This window comes from Pelmatolapia mariae, linkage group LG16_19 (genome assembly GCF_036321145.2).
Source record: "Pelmatolapia mariae isolate MD_Pm_ZW linkage group LG16_19, Pm_UMD_F_2, whole genome shotgun sequence".
Classification (NCBI taxonomy): Eukaryota; Metazoa; Chordata; class Actinopteri; order Cichliformes; family Cichlidae; genus Pelmatolapia; species Pelmatolapia mariae.
In genome coordinates, this window is record NC_086241.1 from 58,187,987 (window position 1) to 58,208,848 (window position 20,862).

The window sequence follows — 20,862 nt, forward strand, 5'->3', positions numbered from 1 at the left end:
GACACTGCCATAGCACTTGTGTGTTTCGGTCTGATAATGGTAGCTATGGTATTGCATGCTGTTGCCAAACTAATCACCATTTATTACCACATTTTGTAAAATTGTTCAGTGTTCACACATCTGCAACAGGCTCTTGCTGCAGATCTACAGCACAACTCGCCATGTTGTAGTCTATCAGCAACAGACCTTTGACAATTTAGAATATTACTGCCATTTTTTTAGTCTTTTCTTTTTCTTAAATAATACCTGTGTCTTTTTCTCTTCCCTCCCATGTCTCCACCTCTTCCCTCCCCATTCCAGTTGACGGCTCAGCGTCCCTCTGGGCTTTCCTCCCAGTCAGGCTCAGACAGTGCTCCACAGTGTCTCCTGCTGGAGAGGCATGGCGAAGCTGAAGCAGAAGCTCAGCAGGTTCAGGAGCGTACAGTGGATATCAGCTCCCCGCAGGACCATGTGCCCTCCCATCCAGGGTCACCAGTAGACCCCCTGGCTGAGATGCTGGTCAATGGAGACAGCCACACCAAAGCTCAAAGCCCTGTGCCAAGCCGCATGTCTTCCCCGCGCTGCCCTCGTTCACCGTGCTCGCCTCCTCCACGCTCGGCATCTTCCCCTCGCTCTCCTCGCAGCCCCGTGTTTGCCAATGGCCGTCTTTCCCCTCCTGTTAACAACCAAAGGGATTTAAGTAATGGAACTTTCCTCAAGCTTAAAGACAATGAGAATGACTCTATCCCCACTCCTTGTGTCACAGAGCCTCAGTTGAAGGGGGAAGACCCTAGAGAAGTGAACCTGATCCCAGAACAGATCACTAGCCCAGCCTCCTCCACCCCACTGGCTGCCCCCCGTAAAGACCCAAGCCGCAGGCAAAGTCGAATCCCTGTGCTGGAGCCCTCGGCCCTCCTGGAGCTCCCTCCACCAGGATCCGCCAAGGAGAAGCTCTTACAGAAGAAAGCCAGCCACCAAGGCCAGGTCCCCTCACCCACTGCCTCGCCATCCCTCTCTGATAGGCGTGGCCCAATGGTAGCCTCCCTCACTAGAGATCCACTGTCGTCCACCTCTGACCGCTCTCAGGAAGAGGACTCTCTTATGGGCTCCCGTTCTGACCGCCAGGGAGACGACGCTCCGTCTCTCTCCTCCTCCTCTAGCCCGCTGTCCCGCAAAAGCAGGATCCCTCGTCCCGTTCAGGCATCCTCTTCTGCTGAGCAACTGGCTGCTCAATTCATGCCGCGTCCACCTCCTGGAAAACCACCGTGTCGCCCCACAGTGGAGGGCAGGTAAGTTGTTGCCTTGCATCTTTTACTTTCATTAAGATACTATAAAGATATTATCTCTTTTATTTATTTAATTTAATAATTTATGCCAAGAAATTTGATTTATCTCCATTTGAGCTTTGCTGTAAAATATCACTCGCTGTTTTTCATGCTTCACTCAGGCTTAGACGTTACCGTATCCGAGCTGGCAGCACCAGTGACTCAGAACTGCTGACGTGTATTGCTCAGCTAATGCATGGCTCCCGTGGCTCCCCCCTTCACCACCGCTCCTCTGCCCAGCACGGGGGCTCCAGGATGGGCATCTGCAGCCTGACGAGCTCTCCGCACCACCACCGCAGCTCGAGCGCCTCCCCCCGAAGTTCCTCCTCCCTGCAGCGCTCTGTCAGCTCCTCGCCCTCTCGCCACGAGCACCGTGGCGGCGGGGGAGGGGGCTGCTTTGGCCGCAGCCGCTCACCCCCTAGCTTCTCCGGCTCACCGCCTCCCCGCCGCTTCTACCCCCACCACCAGGATACATGCTGTAGTCGGCAGGCGCGCACCAGCCCGTTCCACCTATCTAGAGGAAAAGGCTGCAGCAAAGAGAGCAAGTGCTCCAGCAAACTGAGTAGATAGACCCCACCAGGTTGAGTTGCCATAGCAGAGAAGTTGTAATAGGACAGACATCAGTCAGTGAGTCTTCCTGTATAATCAGTAAAATAGTCTGAACTTTACTCCTCTCACAGTTTCTCAGTGTTCTCTTCGCTCCTTCTGTTTCTGCATAGGCTTTGTCATTCAGTATGTGTCCAGCTTTTAAATACCACCCCAGTGATTGTAGTTTTGCACTAAGGCTGCCGGACTCGTAGAAAACATATTTTAAAAAAGACTTGTATAAATCTTTGTGGCACAAGCCGGGATATCCAGAAATTTTAGTCCACCCCCAAAAATGCTGCCTTTCCCAAAACAGGACATTAAATACTTGTTCACAAGCTGAATGACGATGCATGACTAGCAGACTGAACTTGAATTGGTGGAGTACGTCCTTTACGATAATTTACCTAACAGGCAGTGTTGGGTCAGGGTCTACTTTTCATTTTTACAATCAATGCTGTAGTTTAAACCGTTCATGCAGCACTCTAAGACTTAAATCAGAAGTTAGTTGGACCAGTGGGCACATATATAAGTCTCCTGATTGTTCAACTTTGATCCGTCCTGCACCGCAATATATTAGAACTTATTTATCCCCAGCATTAATGCATTTGAATCATACTAATGGGATTTGCAACTTTAATTATTGGCCGGGGGGCCTAACTCAGATCAGGCAGGGTATAACATTTTCTTTCTGCTAAATGTGAATGCATAATAGGCAGAATTTGTGTACAGTTGTATTTATTGAGATATTTATTTTGATGCTTAGCAATGCTTACGACTCCTATCCTCTCGCGTGCGATCGTTAAAGTGTGGTTTTTGTGTCACGTGCATTCGTTTTTAAAATGAGGGGATCGCTCAAAGTGACCCTTTATACAATCAGTCATGTAAAGCATGTGAGGACACACACCTTTTTGTGCCTACTGTGTTGCTGAGAGGGAATCTGAAATGTCACACTGGAATGAAGGAATTAGAGGTTAGACTTGTGATGTTTTAGTAGCAGTAGTAAGTTTAAACGACTCAAGGTGCACTGATGTTCGTCTTAGCGCGTGCCTTGGCACTTCGGGCAGCTTGAAGATTCACTTTGGTGTGTTTGTAATTAGCGGAGGAAAAAAACAACAAAAAACCAAGAGCCAAAAAACAGACTTGTGCCAGCGGTTATAAGACAACCCTTTTCATTCATTTATGTAGAAAAGGTAGCAACACAAATGTTTGTTAATCAAACATAATTTGAGCAGCAGTTTACTTAAGGACAAAGTAGCTATTATTTGTAACAGGAAATATTAGCTGTCGTGTCTACATACCAGGCCAGTGTTTGAGATAAAACTCTGAACAAATGTGAATTTCAGACCTCAAAAAAAAGAATTTTGTCAAATGTTATTGAAAATGGAGGCCATATGTACATATTTCTCACACCAAAACGATGCTCCATGCCTCCACGTGCGAGAATGTTTTATTTCCGTTCCTGTTTCTCCTGCACCGGAGAATGTCTTTTATATAACGACATACAATATACGGCTCTTGCACAAGGTAAAGAAGCCAGAGTGTTGTTTGTGTTCAGTTTTTAGTTAGGATTCCTCACTGAAGCTCTCCTCCATAATCTATTCCCACTCCTCTGCTTGTATGATACTGTAAAATAACTTCAGCTTCCTTCCAGTGCTTCTCTTTGCATGCTCAACAGAGAAAACCCCCCAAATCGACTACTGAGTATAAAGCCGCATAACACTCATCATCACATAGCATTTACCACATTGGCCATTTCCTGTTCGGCGAATCTCTAAATCTTCTCTGGCTTACCTGATGTTAGTTTTCTGCACCGACCTGGGATGATTCCATCATTGCATATAACTGTAGTGACATGCAAAAATAAAAGGAGAATAGACTTTCCTGCATTTTACAGCCTTGCGTTGTACTCACGAGCTGAAAGCCTGATGGTAGTCACAGTCATAAACCACATCGCCAAATATTTTGATATACTTTGCAGTTTGAGTTGAGATGAGAGCGTCTTATTTTTGTCGATATTAAACAATGCTGTTTCGTCCAACTCATGTAGATTTCGCAGGTACCTACGCTAGCCTCACAGAGCAGCTATGATGACTCATCCTGAAGGCAGACATCGTTCAGTCAGTCAGCCGCCTTAATGTCTCTTCTCTGCCCCTCTGTGCATAGCGAGGGATGACTGAGCCTTGTCTGTGTTGGAGATCATTCCAGTATTAGGCCAAGCCAAGCCTTTCTCTCTCTCTCTCTCTCTCTCTTATCTCTCGGTCTATAAATGGCATGTGCTACCATGCAAACCCTCGCCACTGAAATCAGTGCTGACAGACTTCTGTGTCAGAGCCGGAGCGCTCCACTGTGAGAATGTGTGGACTATTTACTGATTGACTGGTTGAAATTGGAGAATTTTAGGGTGCTGTATTCAAGGTGTGTTTGCAGTGTGATAGCTGTATGCTTTCAAATGGCTGTGCAATTTATACGTCGCCAGCCAGCAGTCTTTGAATTCCCCCTCTTTCAAGTCCCAATTTCAAGGCTTCGAAGTTCAGAATGCTGTTGTGCAGACTTTTAATATATACCTGTAAAATATTGAAAGTAGTATTTAAATAATATCATTATCGTACAAATATGACATATATCCTAACGGGCTTCAATGAAAGGGAAGAACAGACACTAAACAGTGTGCTGCTGATTTTAAAAGATAATCAGATTTCTTATCATGGGTTTTATTATTATTATCTCACAAGTGGTGTGTAGTCGTAGGATTAGTGTTACCTTCCAGATGAGATTTTTCTTTGTCACTTTTTAAAGTGGCTCGCTATTAGAAAGTGTCATATTTATAGTAGCTTGTTGGGTTTTTTTGTGGTTACACAAAGCCACAGACCAACAGAATAAAGCCAGCTGTTTTGTTTTATTTTGAAAGGTGAGATGGAAACTAATAAAAGCTTTGGTGTGCACTTGTACACTTCTCATGTCATGATATTGAATTACTTATAAATACTTGACAGAAATTATTTATTGTGACTTTTGCTAATTTGCCCATCTGTCATTTTCACTTGAGTTGTTGGGATTTTTTTCAATGGTTGATATTTTTGTGTTGTAATGTATGTCGTTGTTTTGAAATGTAACTGTACAGTCTCAAGGAAAGAATGTAACAAGCGGGAGTTTTGCATTGTATATACCTGTAATTATTTATGTTAATTCTATTATTTGTATCATATCAATGCCTTGTACAGTGTTTTGTTTCTTTTGGTTTTCAAATTATTTTGTATTTTATTTTTATAAACTGGTTACAAATAAAATACTCATTCCGCATGCAGAAAGAATTTTGTGACAGATTCCTGTTTATAATCCTGAAATGTTGGACACTGAGCAAGGATACGCATATTAAAATTGCTAATTTATAAAGTGCTTCTTTTTAATTGAAATAAAACCACTGGGCATTCAAGCTGTTGTTTTTTTGAAAAAGACAAAAAAAAAAAAAAACATCCAACAAAACATAAAAAGTAACTGAGTTAATAATGTTTTACTTGTTTGTGCTTTTAAGGTTACATTGAAAATTTAAAAACAAGTAAAAAGGATTTATTCATTGTTTTGTTTTTTTTAAATGTAAATGTGGAATTAGTCCTAAAATTAAATAAAATATATCACAATTTTTGAAGATTGCGTTCAAAGTCAGCAATGCTGTGTGTATCTTAATACAATATGCTTTAGACTCAATCATGGGTCTCAAATTTTAGGTCTGGTTAAATAAATAAATAAATATATAGAGATAGACACCCCTTATTTCTCTTTATCTAGGAACATAGAAAATACACTACCAGTCAAAGGTTTGGACACACATTCTTAATGTTTTTTCTTTATTCTCATGATTGTTTACATTGTAGATTCTCACTGAAGGCATCAAAACTATTAATGAACACACAAGCAATTATGTAATAAACAAAAAAGTGTGAAATAACTGAAAACATTTTTATATGTTTCTTCATGATTCTTTAAAACAGCCACCCTTTGCTTTGATTACTGCTTTGCACACTCTTGGCATTCTCTCGATGGGCTTCATGAGGTAGTCACTTGAAATGGTTTTCCAACAGTCTTGAAGGAGTTCCCAGAGATGCTGAGCACTTGTTGGCCCTCTTGACTTCAGTCTGCGGTCCATCTCGTCCCAAACCATCTCGGCTGGGTTTAAGTCAGGTGACTGTGGAGGCCATGCCATCTGGTGCAGCACTCCATGACTCTCCTTCTTGGTCAAATAGCCCTTACACAGCCTGGAGGTGTGTTTGGGGTCATTGTCCTGTTGAAAAATAAATGATGGTCCAACTAAACGCAAATAGGATGGGATGGGATGATATGTCGCTTCAGGATGCTGTGGCAGCCATGCTGGTCCAGTGTTCCTTCAGTTTTGAATAAATCCCCAACAGTGTCATCAGCAAAGCACCCCCACACCATCACACCTCCTCCTCCATGCTTCACGGTGTGAACCATGCATGCAGAGACCATTCATTTGTTGCATAAAGACACGGCGGGTGGAACCAAAGATCTCTAATTTGGACTCAAAACACAGATTTCCATTGGCCTAATGTTCATTGTGTTTGTGTTGCTTAGCCAGTAGAAATCTCTTCTGTTTGCTGTTTTACCGTAGTAGTGGTTTCTTAGCAGCTATTTGACCATTAAGGCATGATTCGTGCAGTGTCCTCTGAACAGTTGATGGAGAGATGTGTCTGCTGCAGCAACTCTGTGTGGCATTTATCTGGGCTCTAATCTGAGGTACTGTTAATTTGCAATTTCTGAGGCTGATGACTCGGATGTATTTATCCTCAGCAGCAGAGGTGACTGCTGCGATCCTCATGTGAGCCAGTTTTATCATAGCGCTTGATGGTTTTTGCGACTGCAACTGGGGATACATTCGAAGTTTTAGTGATTTTCCAAACTGACTGACCTTCAATTCATAAAGTTATGATGGACTGTCTTTTCTCTAATCAGCTGATTGGTTCTTGCCATAATATGAATTCTAACAGTTGGCAAATAAGGGCTGTCAGCTGTGTACCAACCTGACTTCTGCACAACACAACTGATGGTCCCAACCCCATTAGGAAGGCAAGAAATTCCACAAATGAACCCTGACAAGGCACACCTGTGAAGTGAAAACCATTTCAGGTGACTACATCATGAAGCTCAATGAGAGAAGGTGGTCAACAAAGCAAGTGGTGGCAACTTTGAGGAATCTAAAATATAAAACATATTTAGAGTTTTTAGCATTTTTCTTTTGCTACATAATTCCATATATCTTGCTTCATATATTTGATGTCTTCAGTGTGTATATACAATGTAGAAAGTATTAAAAAATAAAGAAAAATGAGAAGGCGTGTCCAGAATTTTGACTGGTAGTGTAGGTGCAGCGATTCATTGTAACTTGCAAACATATGTAGAAATACAGTATGTGAGGCAAAAATACACTTCATGTGAGCACCATTATTTTCAACACACCCCGAGGTTTTCTTGTAATTTTTTTAAGTTGTAAAGTAGTCTTCAGGAATAGTTATTCAGGCTTCATGAAGAGTATTTAAAGCTCTTCTCTGAATGCCCTTTCTTTTGTTTTCTGTCAATATGATCCCACACTGTTTCGGTAATGCTGAGGTCCAGGCGATGCCAGTCCGCGACTGATAGTCTTTCGTTGTATGTTTTTACTGCATAGGCAGCGTTATCGGGATCATTGTCATGCTGAAAAGTGAAGACGTTGATTAATCAGATGTTTTCCAAAATGAAGTGCATGATAGGACATGACTTTAAGATACTTTTCAAAAACTTCTTCCAATTTCCTCAGGTTATTTTAAGGAAACACAGCACACCAAGCTATGATTTTCAGAAAGCCCAGAAAATTATTACGCAACACCACTTTAAAAGTTTTTTGAGAAAGTCTCCCTCCTTGGAAGCGAAATATTAAAAAATGAGTGGTGACTCGAGATCTTTTTTTTTGCAAATGACTCTATTTGGGTTGTTATTATTAGTGGGTGTACGACATGTGAAAGCAGGCCCTTCTAACGGTCCTTGAATGACTCTTGGGGGCTCAGATGACAAGCACACGTGGTTGGCATACGTAATTTGCAACACGCATGCGTACAGGCTAACCCCGCCCCTTTCCTCTCAGTTCTTCAGCCGCGCAGCGCTTGGCAAGAATGGCGGCTCTTTTGGAATCGCTTCTATCACAGAAAGTGGATATTATTAAGGTGGTGGACTGGCTAAAGAGTGCAGGGGTAGGTCTGAAACGGGTATTACTATCACGAGAGGAGCATTTATCTGCGTTTTATCTCCGCTTACTTTGTTCTGTGTGATGACACAGCTCGTAACTAATTGTAAACAAAACTTTTAGCTGCTGTGCTAGCGAGCCACGTTAGCTGTAGATCAGGTCGACTACAGACAAGATGATAGCTGTCAGCTTCCCTTTCTTCAGAAGAAATGTTTTCAGTAAAACCTGTCATAATTTACCACAGATACTTAATAATTTTACTATTATTTTCATTCGCTTAAGACAGATGTGGGGTTTTGCCATAAATTAGCCAACACGTTGTTAGCTAGGTTAGATAATATTTTTTTTAGGAGATTAACTGTAGCTATCCAGAAGATTTAATTGCGTGGATATCTACTATCTTGGGATGCATCTAGGATTTAATCGCGCTGATGTCCTGAGTTATTTCATGGTTGATAGATGGTTGATGCGCTTGTCTCGATCCACTTTCCAACAATTAAAGTCTCTCTCTTCAACAGGACGAGGACAAGCTGTCGATTAGTGAACTCGGGCTGACAGTTCACAAAGAGGAGTTCGTCCCTTTTCTTTTAAATTTTCTGAGAGAGCAGAGCAGTCAAGCACTCACCCATGGCCCCGCCACCCCAGCTAAGACCCCCAGCCACCCTAGGCCTGCTGCACAGACCCAAGTTTTCTCGGAAAGGAGGGGCTGCAAATCTGCCAGTGGTGGAAGTGGTACTCGGGGTGCGAGCCGCGTCCAGCTGTTTTCTCCTTCATCTGTGTCACCTGGACCTGAAGGATCTCACTGTCTGAGCGGGGTCACTGCCTTCAGCAGCCCCTCCTTTTCTACAACATGGAGCCCTACTTCCAGGCCTTCAGGATCTGAGCGGCGTGGTGGGCAGAGGATCATGCTTGGGGACTACATGGTTTCTCCTCCTGACTTTCAGCACAGCCCTAGCTTCCAGTCCCAGAAAAGCCGAAAGAAGAGTGGTGGCAACATGTCATTGGGGGGGCGAGGACGTGGAGGGCATTACATTGATGAGACTGGGGGGAGGAGATCAGTAAGAGGAGGAGGGTATGGTAGGATAACTGAGCAGGTTTCACCTCCGTCTGTAGGTCAGCTCAATTTCAACAACTTGGAGGAGTTCCCTCCTGTTGGCTCCTCACCCATTTCTCCTGCGTGAGTCTGTACAAGTCTAACATAAGTAGAGTCATAAATATAGATTTGAACATGTAATTTTCAAACAATCTGACCACTTCTGTTATTCCTCAGGGCATCTAAGCCAACTAGAAGAATAAACCCGACACCAGTAAGTGCAGAGCGGCCACACTCTAAACCAAAGACCTGCTTCACTTCCACCCCGTTCAGTAAACCATCTAGCCCCCTGTCAGGAGTAGAGCCACTCGAGGGGTCGATGACAGGGGGCAATTCTCTGAGTCTGCAGGAAGAAAGGGAATTACTTAAAAGGGAAAAGTAGGTGCACTTTTCCTCAATTTGGTCAGACAGATTTGAGTGCATTGTGGGAAAAATGTGTTTAGTTTTTGGATTGGCCACTAATCCATGTCTGCTAGTGGGTGCCATATTACTTACAGATGGGTAATATTTTGCAGTGTTTTACAGGGAATGATGGAAGTGTAATCCATATTTTGTTGGTAATCGTCTGTACACTCTGGATTAGAGTAAAATTCTCCTTCAGGTTCCTATATGTATAACAGTCTCAGCTGTTTTTGCACCAGCTGACGCATCTTTTTTTTTTTTCCACATCTCAGTTTATCTTCGTAGTTTTATGATCAGGGATTTCTTGTTTTTAGGACAAAGCGTGCCCAGCAGGTCAGCTCTCCTCAGCCGTCTTCTTTGGAACCATGCACCCCTACCAAGACAGTGTTTAAAACAGGATCTAAAGTTACACCAGAACAACAGACAACTTGTCCTGAACCATCCAAAGTCACTTTCTCCTTGGAACTGGATCTTTTGGTTGAGCTGTATAGTACCTGCATCTCTGGTAAATGACCACAAGGTGGTGATCATTATCTAAAAACAATTACATGAGGATAAAATGAACTTGTACAAACAATTTTGCTAGATGAAGTACAGCTATTAGTAAATGCCTGTCAACAGGTTTCTGTTAAGTAATTAATAATGAAAGAAATGTAAAAAAGACTAAACACATTTAAATTAGTTAAAATTTTTATGTGTTTTCAGAAAACCTTGTACCAAACATTTTCCTGGAGCTCTTCTTTGTGATGCAGTTACTAACGTCTCGGTCCCCTCACACTCATGACGATGAACAGGAAAGTTTGTGTGCAGCTCATTCGCATTCAGGTGTGCAGTCATGTAATATTACAAATACTAGGATTGCATATATCTGTGTGTGTGTGTGTGTGTGTGTGTGTGTGTGTGTGTGTTGACGCTCCCAATCTGTTTCAAATTTTCAGATATTCTCCAAAGATGTTATTTAAGACTAGTACACAATTGTGTGTATTTTGCAGTGAAGGTCCTGGAGAATCAGTTTCAGTGAGTGTCTTTTTTTTTTTTTTCTCCACTTAACAGACTCCTCAACATTCTTAACTTTTTGACTCATAACCATGTCTTCTTGTAATTTATCAGGTTGGTAGCTCATTTGGACAAGTGCACATTGCGACTGCTGGCAGAGAATGAACGGGTGGCATCTTTCTCTCCACATCTCAGGGACTTACTCACTCAGGCCCAAGATAAAAGCACGGCCAAGGTAACAGAGTTGTATTGTACAGCTGATGAAGTAAATGTAAACATGTATTGTGTTTTTTAAATCTTTCCCAGTGCTGTATGCTATGTTATAAACATTACTACCAACCTATGTTGTTAATCCAGATTCTTATTTTGACCCATCTCCACTTAAAAAAAAAAAAAAAAAAAAATGTATTTCAGCTCTCTCCTTCAGTGTCCACTTTCATCCACTCGGTCCCTTTCCAACCTGATACTGACAACCGGTCCAACTTTAGCAGTGACAAGGCTTTCCACATCTTCAAAAAACAGAGGTACATTTCTGCTTTTGTCCATTTTATAGAGTTGAACTGCTTTAAATTGAAAATGCAATGTTGTTTGTCGATCGACAGTGTGAAATATTATAGTTGGATAATTTGTAGATTTAATTGTGAGATGAGAAACTTTTTTTTGATTGTTTAGTGAATTAAGGATTCAACTGTTGAAATAAGTTGATTAAAACCACTGAATTAATTTTATTAATGATCAGTTATATTTTTCCTTTCATCAATTTTCTTAATCACCTGATTCTTTCGTTCTTCTCACAGAGATATTTTTTATGAGGTGCTGAGAGAGTGGGAGGACTTTCACAAGGAACCTGGGTGGAATTTTGACACTGCACTTGGAAATAGGATCAGGTAAGTCCAGTTAGTTACAGCAGCTTTTTATTTATTTATTTCTCCCTCTCACGGTCAGGAATTGGGTGAAATTAAGGATTTCAATGTAATAAATGATCTTTTTCTGTCTTTTACTTCAGAGGAATGATGAGTCAGATGACCTCTGCAGGAAATCATTCTCATTTTGCGCGTCTGTTCCTGAAGCAGCTTATTCAGGTAAATCATACATTTTAACAAAAGCTATCTATCTCATTGCAGAAGCTGCCATCTCATGACATTCTTATTACTTGGCCCAATAAGGTCTCAAATTGACCTTTTTTCCTTTAGATGTGTAAAGGTCCCCGAGTGAACAGCACTTCTGGAGATACTCCTGATGCTGACTTGTTAGGCATGTTGGGAGCTGAGGGTCTGGGGCGCCTGAAGCGTCTTGAAGAGCGCCTCATTCAGCCTCACGGAGTTGTTGGCCCGTGCCCACCTCCATCTTTTCCTGGTTACCAAGAGTTCTTCAGGGACTTCCTGCAGGCTGCTAGCTGGTGAGACAACAACATTTAAGTAAAAAGATAACAGCATAACATTAATAGCATAATAAATATTAAATTTCATATAATTTTCCTGTGTTCTTACTAGCTAAACTTTTTTTTTTTTTTTTTTTTAATGGACTATGTTGTTATAATCCGTTTTGTATATTGTGCACTAGCTGCCAGCTGAACCAGCACCTGCAGGATAGCTTGTGCCAGCAGCTACTCCAGCTGGATGAGGTGTCCATCCTGAGCCCTCCTGCTTCCATCTGTGAGCGGGACGAAGAGGAGGAGGAAGATGGAGACATGGAGCAGCAGGTATTCTGTTATCTGCATCTGCAGCTTTTGTGGGTGTTTTGTTAGTTTGGATCAAAATGCTTAACAGCTGTATTTTTCTTTTTTATTTGAAGCAATGTATTTTAACCTGGGTACCTGGAGAGCTCATCTTCTTAAACCTGCCCACTCTAAGAAGATGAGCTCTTATACTGTTTATTATTTCATCCTTTTTAGGACGAGAAGCAGCGGTTCTCCTCTGTGTTGCTCCTAGCTCGTCTTCTGGCAAAGTTTCTGGGATTCATTTCCTTTCTGCCTTACCAAACATCTGAGAAGCCGTCCAGAGAAATACAGGATACTGCTATAGCCCTGCGCAGCAAGGTGACGAAACAAATGCGTATTGCACCAAATGTTCCGGCCTGTTTTTAAATAGTGTATGTAAAAGTCAGCACTGGTTTCAGAAACCTTTTGATGTTCCTTTTATTTCCATGATGTACATCTGCAGTACAGATATAAATGTGTATTTGATGCCATACTTTTTTCTTCTTTTTTTTCAGAGTGTTCCAGTGCTAGATGTGTGTGCTGTGTTGAGAAACAGTATGAGGAGAAGGCGCACCATCCTCACTGTACCCTGGTTGGTGGAGTTCCTCTCAATGCTAGACTTTACCGGCCCTCTGCTGCTTTGCTACAGGACCACATTGGGCACACTGCTTCTCCTATATAGGTTTGTCTTCATATGCATGCACGTAAACTAGTTATGACAGTACAGGTAAATGGTGTGTGTATATAGTAAAATAAAAAGTCTCCTGTTTGCTTGTAGGAGACTGGTTCTTGGTCGATGTGAAGAAATGTGTTACCTAAATAAGCTACTAATGGTGTCAGTATTAGGCTGGCTCTTTCAGGTGAGTTACAATGTGTAGACAAGATTTGTCTTTTTAATGTAATGGTTTATACAGTGAGCAGCAGACTCACCAATCATGAATCAAAGATCTATTTAACACTTTTATGATGCCTGAGAATAATATTTATTTATACGTAATGCTAACATGTAGTTGAACTTGTGTTTTAACTTGTGTAGATCCCAGTGATTCCAGAGGATATTTTCTTCACTAGTGAGTTTACTGAGGTTGCCAAGGTGGAAGAAAGCGACATAAATGTGGCAGGGCTTGTAAGTGACAAATAAACTTTAATAGGTGTTTGTCCATAAAACAGTCACTACTTGTTTTTATATGCGAGTTGTGCTTGTTAATTTTTTTTAGGACTGTATTCCTCTGGTGGATCAGCAGCTTCTTTACACTTGTTGTCCATTTCTTGGTGAGTAGAAATGTGGAATGCTGAATGTAAATCTTATATTTAAATTGGGTTTAAGGGCACTGTATTCTTATCTTAATTTATAGTGGCAGTTTATTTCTGCATGCCTTAATTTAGATGGTTTAATAGCCATATTAACATTGGAGTCTTTACCTTCCCCTTTATTACTGAGATTCATGGGAACAAGGAGTAACAAGTTTGGTGCAACCAGCCAGCTGATTCGCACATTCATCTACACGTGTATGTTTATCTGTGAGAAGGTTTTGATTTTTTTCTGTTCAGTGTGTGTTTTTTACTGGTAGTAGCATTAAAAAAAATAATACTAATAAAATGGATTGTCTCACAAAGTATTTGAATTGCAAGAAAGAATGTCTGTCTCTGGCTGTTACAATTACAGTAAAAAATTATTACAATGAATTACTTTGTTATCAGTCACTTTCTTGGCTTTTTATAGAGTTTCTCTTGGGCTGGTTATGAGCTTTTTCCATAACAAAACTGCTTTGTCATTTCATCTGTAGGTTCGCGGTTGGTCCTCACGTTATTTTTGTGTCTTTTAATTTGCATACGGGGAGCTGGGTTGTTGGACTAGCATGTCCTGGTCTTTTCTTTTGGTTAAAGTGAAGCTCTGTTTTGAGGATGGTAATTTCTTTTTTTTCTTTTTTTTTTTGTTCTACTGCCGCGATTATTCTTAACCATAGACACATTAAATTTAAAGTCTGGCATCTACAGGACTCAGTCTTTGCAGGATTTTTTGCCCTTTGATTGGATGCAGAGTAGCGAGCGCAAGAATGGCACAGTTCTTATAGGTTGTTTGGCCTTTTGTTTGATCTAGTCATTGGTGGGCTCGAGTTTCACTAATAAGTTTGAAAAATAAACCGTCCTTTAATCAGAAACTGCACAGCTTTGTTCACGTTTGCTCAACATATTTTCACCACAGATGAGCCAAGGGACAGCAACACGCGCTTTCTTTAGATAAATCCATCTTGTTTTTATCCATTCAGGTGAATTTCGTAAGCTTTTGGCTGCCTTTGTGTCCGGAAGCACAGCCAAGAGCGGAGGAATTATCCGCAAGATTACTCCCACGTCTGCTGAGCTCAAGGACACGCCAGCAGCTCACAGGTCACAGCAGAAACTGCAGGTGAATAAGCAAGCGGCACAGCAAATAGGACTTTAAATGCAATAATTCCTGTGTGTGGGGTATTTAAATCAGTTGCTTGAATATGACAGGTGGACCTCGAGCAAGCCTTCTTTCACAACCAGCCTCCATCGTTACGTCGCACTGTGGAATTTGTAGCTGAGAGGGTTGGATCCAATGCAGTCAAACATATGAAGTGAGTATTGTGGCGCTTTGAGAGTAAGCTGGTTTTTAAGCCACTAGATTGCAAATTAACTGCAGCTTTCACATTCCTTTGTTTTTATTTAACCTGCCTTCCATTAGATTATCCTTTTCCAATTGAAAGTGACTCTGAGAATAGTTTGTAATCAGCCTGCAGCTTTGGTTGGTTGCTTACCTAGGAGGCTAGAGACTGTCCAACAGCTTGTTTTACAGCACTTCAGTGGCAACTGCTGTAAATTTACCACTCTGTGTTAAAATGTATTATATAGATATCTGCTCAAGACTTACTAAGAGTATCGTTTTTATTTTAATATTTTAAATGTAATTTTTGTACAGTTGTGTTCTTCGTTTTGGGCTCCCCGCAGGGCTACCTTAGTAAATGAGTTGGTGGGACGAGGAGAAAAGATGCTGAGAGACGGATTGGGGTCGCCAAACTCAAATCCCTCAAAACTGAATGACTCCATTTGTGCTCAATTGTGCGATGCGGGATTGGAGGCTTTGGCAAGAGCCACCAGGTACAAGAGCTTATTTTACAAGCGCCCAGCTGTTTTCTTGTTACGTGAATAGATTTGATTGGGAATTATTACAAGGTGCCACTTTCAGTTAAGAAAACACCCTCTTGCTTGCAGATTTTGCTGTGAGAAGAGCCCTGAAGCCATACGAATATTGCTCCCTCATGAGACTTCGCCTACTGTAAGTCCAAGAATACATATTTGGTTTAAGAGGAAAAAAAAAAAAAAAGGGAAGCAGAACATAAGTACAACAAAAACTACAGCAATATAGAGTTTTAGCTAAGAAAAGAACTCTCTGATAAACCTTTGTGGATGAGTTTGGAATTGGATGTTTATGATCGAATTTCTACGCAGGTACTTGCCACTTCGGAAAACATCACCAAACGTCTTGCCACAGAAAAAGCCTGCAGCTGGCTTTCGGCTAACATTACAGGTAATTAGTTAAAGGGATAGATCACCCAGAAACTTAAATATAGAGCTGTTTCAGATGTTTATTTTCTGCATGTCTGCAGAAGATTATAATTTTTATTTATTTATTTATTGGAAGGAGATACAAGGACCGGTTGTTCATGTTATTTACTTTAAAAAAATCTTAGCTTATAATTTGACAACAGACACGGACAAAATGTGATGTCATATTTATTCTAGAGAGGCATCTATACACTTGTGTTTAATTTGATGGCAGCAACATGGGGGTATGGCAGCTGGGGCGCGGGTAGCAAAAGGCTGGGAAGGTGAGTGGTATTAAAAAGGGCACGCCTGGAAGAAAATCTTTCAACCTATTAGGTTAACTGATATTGACCTTTGGACCCTCAGGCAGCACTGCATTTAAAACGGGTATGATTCTTGAGTTTAGGAAGAGTTCCAGAAAACATTATGTGGGGAATTGTGTTTACAGACAGGTGGACCTTGAGCAAGCCTTCTCGAAGAAGAAGCCATATGTGAATATAATCCAGAAAACCTTTTGTCTTCTCTGAGCCAAAGCTAATTTAAAATGGACTGAGGCAAAGTGGAAAACTGTTGTGTGGTCAGATTAAAATTGCAATGAGGAGAAGAGGGGGAGCATCCAGTTTGTCATTAGTGCTCAGTTCCAAAGGCTGGTTCTCTGTTGGTTATGGGGGTACATTAGTGTCCATGGATTTTGCAGCTTGCACAGCTGGAAAGGCACCACCAATGCTGAAAAGTACATACAGGTACATCAGTCCCAGGTAGGAGATGGGATTGATGAACTGTTTTTAAAAGATGATGCACAGTGATTACGTGGCCCTATCCAAACTTTCTTGAGACATAGGCCTGCCACCCAATTCAAATGACTTTTTTTCTTTTCTTAAAATGATACATTTTTACAATTCAAACAGTTTATTCTTTTTTTTTTAATGTTTTATTTTGAATAAAGTTTTGGTTTATAAGATTTGCAAGTCTTTACTTTGTGTTTTTGTTTAGTTTTGGAAAGTCCCCACTGGAACATGAATACATTGATTGCTTTGATCTGCTGAATGAATGTAAATGAAGGAAAGACTGAATTTTATGGCAGGGCAGTAGTTTTGCAAGCTTTTTGTGCTCAACTTAGGCCTGTTTTTCTACTAATTAAGCCTCCAGACTAAAACGTACAAAAACATTGAACTGACCTCAAACTCTCTGTGGTGCCAGTATTATTTTAAGAACATAATTTCCATTGTAGATGAGAGAAGCACTCTCAGGATAATTTCCATTAATTTCTCATTATAAAGCACTCATAAGACGGGAGTGGAAGAGCAGGTATGACCGTGTGATGAAGGCTCTTGGTAGTCCACCTGCTCCAGACTCTGTGGACAGAACTGTGGTTGAGCTGGTCCCTCAGGAAAAGTCACAAACTCCCAAGAGGAAACAAGGAAGTGAGAGTGAGAGAGTGATGTCCTGTCCTCCCCACTGTGACCACAGTGCTTCACTGCCCTCTGACATCCTCGTTGAAATGAAGGTATTTTTATTTTTTTTATGTGTTAGTACTTTGTTCAGCAGTGCTTTGTAATAACAACATTTCATTTGTGATTCTTTTTTTTTCCCCACTATGTCACACAGTTTACTGTTAAATCATGAGTGTGCCTCACCAGAATGTTAGAAAGTCCATGCAATAAAGAAGATCTTCAAGATGTAAAAGTCAACGATATGTCTGAACTCAAAGGGTTTAATTTTTAATGTAGGAGGTGCTGAGCATCGCTGTGGGCCCGAGGACGGATGAGGAGCTGCCGACTGGCTCTCAGCTCCTAACGCTGCTGCAAAAAGTGGGAGAAACATTATCCTGCAGAAAGGTACATCAGAGAGAGACGAGTGTCATAAAATTACACCAAATTTACTGATGCGTCGTTTCCCAGTGTTGATTACAGTCTTCCTCCTTTTTGCTTGCTTAGTTTTTGAATGTACTGTCAGAGCAGATGCTTCTGAACTGTAGTGTCCTACTGGCCTGCAAACTGGGTAAGAGATTCCAGGCTGTTTAATGTTTTAAGTGTTTAACTCTCATCATTCAAAATTGCTCTGCTTCTTAAATGCAAACATTATGAAACGTCCTTGACAGACCTGAGAATGTGTTCTGTGTATCTGTTCAGTGTCTGCAGAGCTCCCGGTGCTGCCTCTGTCAGAGTGCAGCGGACGTGGCGGGGATGCTGTTGGTAATGGTTCAGGGTCAGAGCCTCCTGTCACAGCGCTGCTGGAGCAGCTCGCTGAGCTGTGGGAGAAAGACAGCTGTTCCTCCGCCCCCCTCCACCTGCTCTTTACCCCACTTACAGTCACCGCTGTGCTGAAGGCCAGCGACACAGAGGTATGAATGATATAGATGTATTAATGATAATAATATGACAGTCAAATTGCTGTGGTGAACATATATCAGACTTGTTATACATGTCCTTGGATAGATCCTAAAAACATTATAGATTGAGGTGTGCAGAAAATGTGGTGTGTGGGTTTTTTTTTTTTCCCCTTCAATTTTTATGTGTTAAAAATCTACAAGACTGAACAGTGTCGGCAAAATAGAACAGTTCTGTTGATGTTTCATTTCTTGAAAGTTTCTTCACTATAAATTGTTCAAACCTACTCGCCTAAACACTTATAGCATGTTTACACTGGATGGAGACTTTTTTTTCCTTCCTGGATTCTTCATCTTTGACTTATTTTCACTGCTTCTCCAGTGGATTTTAATACTCCTGCTTTCCAGTCTGTCTGCTTTCTAGAGTAAACAGACTGGAAACGAGGCCGAGGGGAATGACATGTGAAACGGTCCCTGTCTTGAATTGAAAGATTTGGCCTCCAGTATGCTCCATCATTTTGAATTCTTCCTCTTTTCTTTTCTTTTCTTTTTTTTCTTTGTTCAGTTCTGTCAGGCCCTGTGTTCCTTAAACAGTTTTATTTATATACATATTTAAAAATTTAACCTTTTCTATAACCTCTAATTATTTAATTTAAAGTCATTTGACACTGAAATCTCTAATTTTCTGCAAATATGTTTTTATTATTTTTGTTGTTTTGTTTTTTAGAGGAAAAACTACCGGTTTGTAATTGGAAAACTGGTGGACAGAGGGTTATTGAGTGAAGAAGAGGTCAAATCCCATTGGAAGAAGCTAACAGAACTGGCCTTACCTGTGGTGAAGCTTCATGTTCTTGTCATCTTGTATTGCTTTGGAATTATTTCTTAATACTAATGATCTGACCTCTGGCTTTTTCTGCTCTCTTGTTCTAATTTTCTTGTCATTTTTTTTCTCTTTAGGAGCAGATAGCGAATTTTCAGCTGAAGTTAAAGACCGTGAAACCCGTCTCACCTCTGGCTGAGTTACAAAGCCATATGGACATTCTGCAGGTCTCACATCAGACAGTAGAGGGAGCTACATGACAGCAATAGTACTATCCAGTTTCCCCGCCACAACTTGTTTTCGCCACAGTGTTTAATGTAACATCTGCTTGTGTTGTTCAAGAGGTACACAGTTCTGAGTGACTTCTTTTTGCTGACCAGCTTTCTGCTTCACAGACCGTCAAAGAGAGTCAACAGTCAGCTTTTGCAAGCCTCAGGCTTAGGTTCTATAGCTGCAAAGCGAGAGCTAAGGTGCCAAGTAGAACCAGACTACCCCGTCAGTCAGGGGTAGCATCTATGGACCACACAATCTCATCTTAGATCCAAAGGAATTTCCTGCAGGCAAACCTGGATTGATGCTTGTGTCTTTAGGCAAACAATAAACAAAAGATCGAGACGAAGCATAGATTGGAGTCACAGTAGATTCACGCTTAAGACTGAAGAAGATTGGGCAATGAAATGGGGAATTTTTGCATTTAAAAAAAAAAAAAAGTTGAGTAATTTAATATTTATCACTTAAAATGTATAACAAATACTAGTTTCAAAATTAGAAAAAAGTCACGTTTGTGTAAGACACATAATTGTTAATTTGTCTTCATTTCAGTATAGCACTTTCACACTGCCGTTGACCGCTTCACTAGTGACTGCATTTCTTTCATAAATGCAAGCAAAAGCATTTGTGATCATGTTTTTGTTCATGTTGAACAAGCGCCCTACTCCCTGCTGCTTTTAAACTGATTTTCTTTTTAATGTTGCCGCATAGTTTAAATTCTAAATGACAATGATGTATTCAGATTTAAGTGTTTATTGTGTATTGTCATGTTTGCAATGAGTAACATACAATTTCGTAATGAAAAAGAAAATAAAGTTTATCAGCTTGAACAATCTGCAGATTTTTGGGGGTGTTTTTAATCAATGTAAAACTCAATTTAAAGACCTTTTGAAATGTAGAGAAATTTAAATAATAACAGACATGCAAAAAAAAAAAAAAAGGGATTTGAATGCGGCTAAAAGGGAGGAGTATCCAGCAGCATCCCCTCCCTCTCCGTCCATGTCTGCCCTGCAGGAAGTTTCACTTCTCTGCTGAGACTTTTGGAGACGCGGCGGGTGTTCGGATTCTCGATCAGAAGTCGGGAGATGGCTTGAACAAGAGCGGGGGGGCTTACCGGACAACTTTGCCCCGCTGTATTGGAGAAATATGAAGCGATGTTCACCATGCTCACATTAAAACCGTTATTTTACACCAAGTCCGACTTGGACAGCTGCTGAGTTGTGTGTAAAACCTCTCAAAACAACAACACACATCATGGCAAACGTAAAAGTTGCGATTCGAGTCCGACCTCTCAACGCGAGGTAAGTTCCCGAGTTAGCTTATCCAGCTAATACAACATCATTTAATAGAGTTTATTATTGTTGTGTTATTGCTTCTTTATGTCTCGAGTGCTGCTACCAGTATTTAAAACCATGCAATTTTGCCTGCTTCTTGGTGTGTACAACAAGGCGTTATACTTCGTATGTTGGCCTCTTTTGCTTCTACTTTGTCCGTTTTGCTGCTTTAAATCGAAATCGAGCGTTAAACTAGCTCGTTAGCTAGCTCAGTACAACGCCGTGGTT

The 20,862-nt window shown here is 41.0% G+C and overlaps 3 protein-coding genes across 4 annotated transcripts in view; all 3 read left to right on the forward strand.

Annotated features, from left to right (window-relative positions):
* ttbk2a (tau tubulin kinase 2a) overlaps positions 1-5,369 on the forward strand; it is a 34,605-nt gene extending 29,236 nt beyond the window's left edge. Inside the window, exons 15-16 of one of the 2 annotated variants that reach the window (XM_063500002.1) lie at positions 301-1,268; positions 1,427-5,369. In XM_063500002.1, the coding sequence (XP_063356072.1) occupies positions 301-1,268; positions 1,427-1,874 (1,416 nt within the window). In that variant the 3' untranslated portion in view covers positions 1,875-5,369. The remainder of the gene's footprint in view (positions 1-300; positions 1,269-1,426) is intronic. The other variant, XM_063500003.1, reaches the window with a different exon arrangement.
* Positions 5,370-6,080: 711 nt separating this feature from the next.
* On the forward strand, positions 6,081-20,078 carry cdan1 (codanin 1). Its single transcript, XM_063500001.1, has 28 exons — positions 6,081-8,131; positions 8,643-9,301; positions 9,395-9,595; positions 9,934-10,124; positions 10,325-10,444; positions 10,558-10,636; positions 10,730-10,850; positions 11,030-11,139; positions 11,413-11,502; positions 11,622-11,697; positions 11,809-12,014; positions 12,179-12,317; positions 12,510-12,653; positions 12,830-12,996; positions 13,093-13,174; positions 13,351-13,440; positions 13,532-13,586; positions 14,585-14,721; positions 14,811-14,914; positions 15,285-15,434; positions 15,549-15,612; positions 15,786-15,864; positions 17,162-17,388; positions 17,612-17,719; positions 17,819-17,882; positions 18,014-18,225; positions 18,938-19,045; positions 19,168-20,078. The coding sequence occupies exons 1-28, from the start codon at positions 8,054-8,056 to the stop codon at positions 19,288-19,290; spliced, it is 3,984 nt and encodes a 1,327-aa protein (XP_063356071.1). The 5' UTR covers positions 6,081-8,053; the 3' UTR covers positions 19,291-20,078.
* A 267-nt stretch (positions 20,079-20,345) lies between these two features.
* Positions 20,346-20,862, forward strand: part of stard9 (StAR-related lipid transfer (START) domain containing 9) — a 37,984-nt gene continuing 37,467 nt past the window's right edge. Inside the window, exon 1 of the mRNA XM_063497944.1 lies at positions 20,346-20,601. Within this exon, the coding sequence (XP_063354014.1) occupies positions 20,555-20,601 (47 nt within the window). The 5' untranslated portion in view covers positions 20,346-20,554. The remainder of the gene's footprint in view (positions 20,602-20,862) is intronic.

Bases quoted from the DNA above. Each gene is read 5' to 3' on its own strand.
- cdan1 (XM_063500001.1), top strand. From the start codon at position 8,054: ATGGCGGCTCTTTTGGAATCGCTTCTATCACAGAAAGTGGATATTATT. The intron at 13,441-13,531 runs GTAAGTGACAAA...AATTTTTTTTAG, and splicing joins ACATAAATGTGGCAGGGCTT to GACTGTATTCCTCTGGTGGA. The intron at 13,587-14,584 runs GTGAGTAGAAAT...TTATCCATTCAG, and splicing joins CACTTGTTGTCCATTTCTTG to GTGAATTTCGTAAGCTTTTG.